This window comes from Oncorhynchus clarkii, chromosome 25, assembly GCF_045791955.1.
Source record: "Oncorhynchus clarkii lewisi isolate Uvic-CL-2024 chromosome 25, UVic_Ocla_1.0, whole genome shotgun sequence".
In the NCBI taxonomy this organism is placed as follows: domain Eukaryota; kingdom Metazoa; phylum Chordata; class Actinopteri; order Salmoniformes; family Salmonidae; genus Oncorhynchus; species Oncorhynchus clarkii.
Genome location: NC_092171.1, coordinates 19,935,322 through 19,940,395, shown reverse-complemented (window position 1 = coordinate 19,940,395; position 5,074 = coordinate 19,935,322). Strand labels below are relative to the sequence as shown.

General features: G+C 42.0%; 1 protein-coding gene across 1 annotated transcript in view; it reads left to right on the top strand.

Annotated features, from left to right (window-relative positions):
* LOC139383814 (Jun dimerization protein 2a) overlaps positions 1–3,473 on the top strand; it is a 17,833-nt gene extending 14,360 nt beyond the window's left edge. Inside the window, exons 3-4 of the mRNA XM_071128383.1 lie at positions 2,052–2,156; positions 2,243–3,473. Coding sequence (XP_070984484.1) covers positions 2,052–2,156; positions 2,243–2,425 — 288 coding nt within the window. The 3' untranslated portion in view covers positions 2,426–3,473. The remainder of the gene's footprint in view (positions 1–2,051; positions 2,157–2,242) is intronic.
* Positions 3,474–5,074: the final 1,601 nt, after the last annotated feature.

The following is a 5,074-nucleotide window of genomic DNA, read 5'->3' as shown; positions in this document are numbered from 1 at the left end:
CTGCAGTGCTAGCTAGCTGTATCTTATGCTTTCAGTACTAGATTAGTTATCTGATCCTTTGATTGGGTGGACAACATGTGAGTTCATGCTGCAAGAGCTCTGATAGGTTGGAGGATGTCCTCTGGAAGTTGTCATAATTACTGTTTAAATCTATGGAAGGGGGTGAGAACGAAGAGCCTCCTAGGTTTTGTATTTGAAGTCAATATAACAAGAGGAGGAGGGAAGCTAGTTGTCCTCCGGCTACACCATGGAGTGCTGTTGAGGCTACTGTAGACCTTCATTGCAAAACAGTGTGTTTTAATAAATTATTTGGTGAAATGTGAATCTATTTAGTATAGTTTTGTCTAAATGTTTTACATTTATTTTTATGAAGGATGGTCCTCCCCTTCCTCCTCTGAGGAGCCTCCGCTGACATGCATGCATACAGTACCAGTAAAATGTTTGGACACACCTACTCATTCCAGGGTTTTTCTTTATTTTTATGATTTTCTACGTTGTAGAATAATAGTGAAGACATCAAAACTATGAAATTACACACATGGAATCATGTAGTAACCAAAAAAGTTTTCAACAAATCAAAATAGATTTGAGATTCTTCAATGTAGCCACCCTTTGCCTTGATGACAGCTTTGCACACTCTTGGCATTCCCTCAACCAGATTCATGAGGTAGTCACTTGGAATACATTTCAAATTCAAGTGAATTTGTGGAATATCTTACCTTAATGCGTTTCAGCCAATCAGTTGCGTTGTGACAAGGTAGGGGTGTAGCCCTATTTGGTAAAATACCAAGTCCATATTATGGCAAGAACAGCTCAAATAAGTAAAGAAAAAATGACAGTCCATCATTACTTTAAGACATGAAGGTCAGTCAATCCGTAAAATTTCAAAAACGTTAAAAATTTATTCTAGTGCAGTCGCAAAAACCATCAAGCGCTGTCATGAAACTGGCTCTCATGAGGACCACCATGAAAGGAAGATCCAGAGTTACCTCTGCTGCAGAGGATGAGTTCATTGGTTACCAGACTCAGAAATCGGCAGTTAACTGCACCTCAGATTACAGCTCAAATAAATGCTTCAGAGTTCAAGTAACACACTTCTCAACATTAACTGTTCAGAGGAGACTGCGAATCAGACGTTCATGCTCGAATTGCAGCAAAGAAACCACTAAAGGACACCAATAATAAGAGGCTTGCTTGGGCCAAGAAACAGGAGCAATGGACATTAGACCGGTGGAAATCGGACCTTTTGGCCTGATCAGTCCAAATTTGAGATTTTTGGTTACATCTGCCGTGTCTTTGTGAGACTCGGAGTATGTGTGGTTTCCACCGTGAAGCGTGGAGGAGGTGTGGGGGTGCTTTGTTGGTGACGCTATCAGTGATGTATTTAGAGTTCAAGGCACACTTAACCAGCATGGCTACCACAGCATTCAGCAGCGATACACCAGTCCATCTGGTTTGCACTTAGTCCCACTATCATTTGTTTTTCAACAGCTGTGTAAGGGCTATTTGACCAAGAAGGAGAGTGATAAAGTGCTGCATCAGATGACCTGGCCTTCACAATCACCTGACCTCAACCCAATTGAGATGGTTTGGGGTGAGTTGGACTGCAGAGTGAAGGAAAAGTAGACACAACAAGTGCTCCGCATATGTGGGAACTCCTTCAAGACGGTTGGAAAAGCATTCCTCATGAAGCTGGTTGAGAGAATGCTAAGGTTGTCCAAAGCTGTTGTCAAGGCAAAGGGTGGCTACTTTGAAGAATCTAAAATATATTTTAAAACTGGTTTGGTTACTACATGATTCCATATGTGTTATTTCATAGTTTTGATGTATTTACTATTATTCAACAATGTTTTGGTGTGTGTCACAGAATATCGTGTTTTTGATTGCACTGGGCCTTTAATGTTGACCAATAGCATCACCTATTGGACAGAATTATCATTAAAACAAGTAACCCACTTTTAGATTGTTCCCTGCAGTTGAAATATAATTGCGTGGTCCATTTTTCCACCTTGTTCGGTTTTAAAATATGTTTGCACTTTCCTTTAATGTAGAGAGATGAGGAAGAAGACAGGAGGAAACGAAGGAGAGAGAAAAACAAAGTAGCAGCAGCACGCTGTAGAAACAAAAAGAAGGAGAGGACAGACTATCTACAAAGGGTGAGAGGTTTTTCTTTAATGAAATGTGAAATAATTCTCCAGTTTTCTAGGAATAAGTCATTATCTTCCTGCCCCCACTGTCTCAGGAATCGGAGAGACTAGAGGTGATGAACTCTGAACTCAAAGCTCAGATTGAGGAGCTGAAGCATGAGCGGCAGCAGCTGATCATCATGTTGAATCACCACCGCCCAACGTGCATAGTCAGGACGGACAGCGTCAAGACCCCTGAGAGTGAAGCCAACCCCCTGCTGGAGCAACTGGAGGGCTAGTGATGTCTCAGGACTCTGAGCTGAAGAGCAGGGTGTTGTTACAGTTTACAGTGAAGCCCCACTCCGGCCAACTAGCAGCACTTCGGTATCTCTGGGTTCCTGGCTTAGAGGCAAACCAGCTAAGCACACCTGCCTGGAGCCAGAGAGCCTTTAAACACAAATGTGACCCAATGTGATTGGACTTTGTGCTGGCAGTTAAACACATTTATTTTGATGTGTTGTTATTGTTTCCATTCAGGTCCCCATAGCCTCAGCCACTATCACTGTAAATAAATAAATACATACATGGCTAAATGCAGCTTGGTGAGAAATACTCTCACTCCTGGGCAACGTGACAGATCTCTCAGGCCCCATAGGCACAGTCAGAACTTGTCCTATGTTTGTTTTTACTTGTGTACTGGTTATGAACTAGTAGGGTTTTTGAATATATTTTTTTCCCTGTATTACAGTATGTGCTGATGGCAGACCGGTTGAGACTTTTTATTTTTGTTGGCGCAGGCGTCATATATGCACATAGCCTATGTATGGACTGTTTACATTGTAGTTGGTCTGCTATTACTTCCAAATATGGTTCTTATTTTTAAACTTACTGTATATTATATCATATAGATACATATAAGCTATCACAAAAGGTGATACATTTTGTATTTCTGTTAAATAAATAGTTCCTTTCTCCTTTTCTCCTTTTGTTATGGTTTAGAACAGTGAACGTCTATTCAAATGGTCATTTATTCCGTGATATGAATAATGGCATTACACAAATCCTAATTGTAAACGATATCATACCCTGGCACCACTACAAAATTACATACAAGTCCATGTAAATACAGCTGATGATTTGTCTATAGGGTTATTTAAATCATCTGCCTGATTTGATCACTCTTCTCATTCATTTGTTTACAGGGTAAATGTAGTTTAACACTGCCATCTGATGGCAGATATTCATATAGGTCTTGGCTTGGGAGGCTATATGGACCGTAGAGTAGATGTTAAAACCAGATATGGACACGCCTGGTGCCCAACTTGATGACCTATTATTTAAATAAATCACTTTTTTTCTTTTTTTTTACAAGATAGGCTAATTGATAACAACTTCTCATTTACAACTGTGACCTGGCCAAGATAAAGCAAAGCAGTGCGACAACAACAACACAGAGTTACACATGGAATAAACAAAACATACAGTCAATAACACAATAGAAAAAAAGTCTATATACTGTGTGTGCAAATGAGGTAAGATAAGGGAGGTAAGGCAATAAATAGGCCATAGTGGCAAAATAATTACAATTTAGCAATTAAACATTGGTGTCATAGAGACTGGAGTGACAAATGTGCAGAAGAGGAATGTGCAAGTAGAGATACTGGGCTGCAAAGGAGAGGAAAAAAAAACAGTATGGGGATGAGGTAGTTGGATGGGCTATGTACAGGTGCAGTGATCTGTGAGCTGCTCTGACAGCTGGTGCTTAAAGTTAGTGAGGGAGATTCAGTGATTTTTGCAATTCGTTCCAGTCATTGGCAGCAGAGAACTGGAAGGAAAGGCGGCCAAAGGAGGAATAGGCCTTGGGGTGACCAGTGAAATATACCTGCTGGAGTGTGCTACGGGTGGGTGTTGCTGTGGTGACCAGTGAGCTGAGATAAGGCAGGGCTTTACCTAGCAAAGACTAAAAGATGACTTGGAGCCAGTGGGTTTGGCGACGAATATGAAGCGAGGGCCAGCCAACGAGAGCATACAGGTCGCAGTGGTGGGTAGTATATGGGGATTTGGTGACAAAACGGATGGCACTGTGATAGACTGCATCCAATTTGCTGAGTAGAGTGTTGGAGGCTATTTTGTAAATGACATTGCCGAAGTCAAGGATCGGTAGGAGAGTCAGTTTAACAAGGGTATGTTTGGCAGCATGAGTGAAGGATGCTTTGTTGCGAAATAGGAAGCCAATTCTAGATTTAATTTAGGATTGGAGATGCTTAATGTGAGTCTGGAAGGAGAGTTTAAAGTCTAACCTGACACCTAGGTATTTGTAGTTGTCCACATATTCTAAGTCAGAACCGTCCAGAGTAGTGATGCTGGACGGGCGAGCAGGTGCGGGCAGCGATCGGTTGAAGAGAATGCATTTAGCTTTACTTGAATTTCAGAGCAATTGGAGGTCACGGAAGGAGAGTTGTATGGCATTGAAGCTCGTCTGGAGGGTTGTTAACACAGTGTCCAAAGAAGGGCCAGATGCATACAGAATTGTGTCGTTGAGTTGGTGAGCGGGTTTATTTGCAAGTGCATCGGCCATGTCGTACCCACAGCGTCTATTAAAGCATTCTCAAACCAGAAACCGTGGATTGATGGCAGCATTCACGCAAAACTGAAAGCACGAACCACTGCTTTTAATCAGGGCAAGGTGACCGGAAACATGACCGAATACACACAGTGTAGCTATTCCCTCCGCAAGGCAATCAAACAAGCTAAGCGTCAGTATAGAGACAATGGCTCAGACACGAGAGGCATGTGGCAGGCTCTACAGTCAATCATGGACTACAAAAGGAAAACCAGCCCCGTCGCGGACCAGGATGTCTTTTTCCCAGACAGACTAACCAACATCTTTAATCGCTTTGAGGACAATACTGACACGTCCCGCTACCAAAACCTGCAGGCTCTCCTTC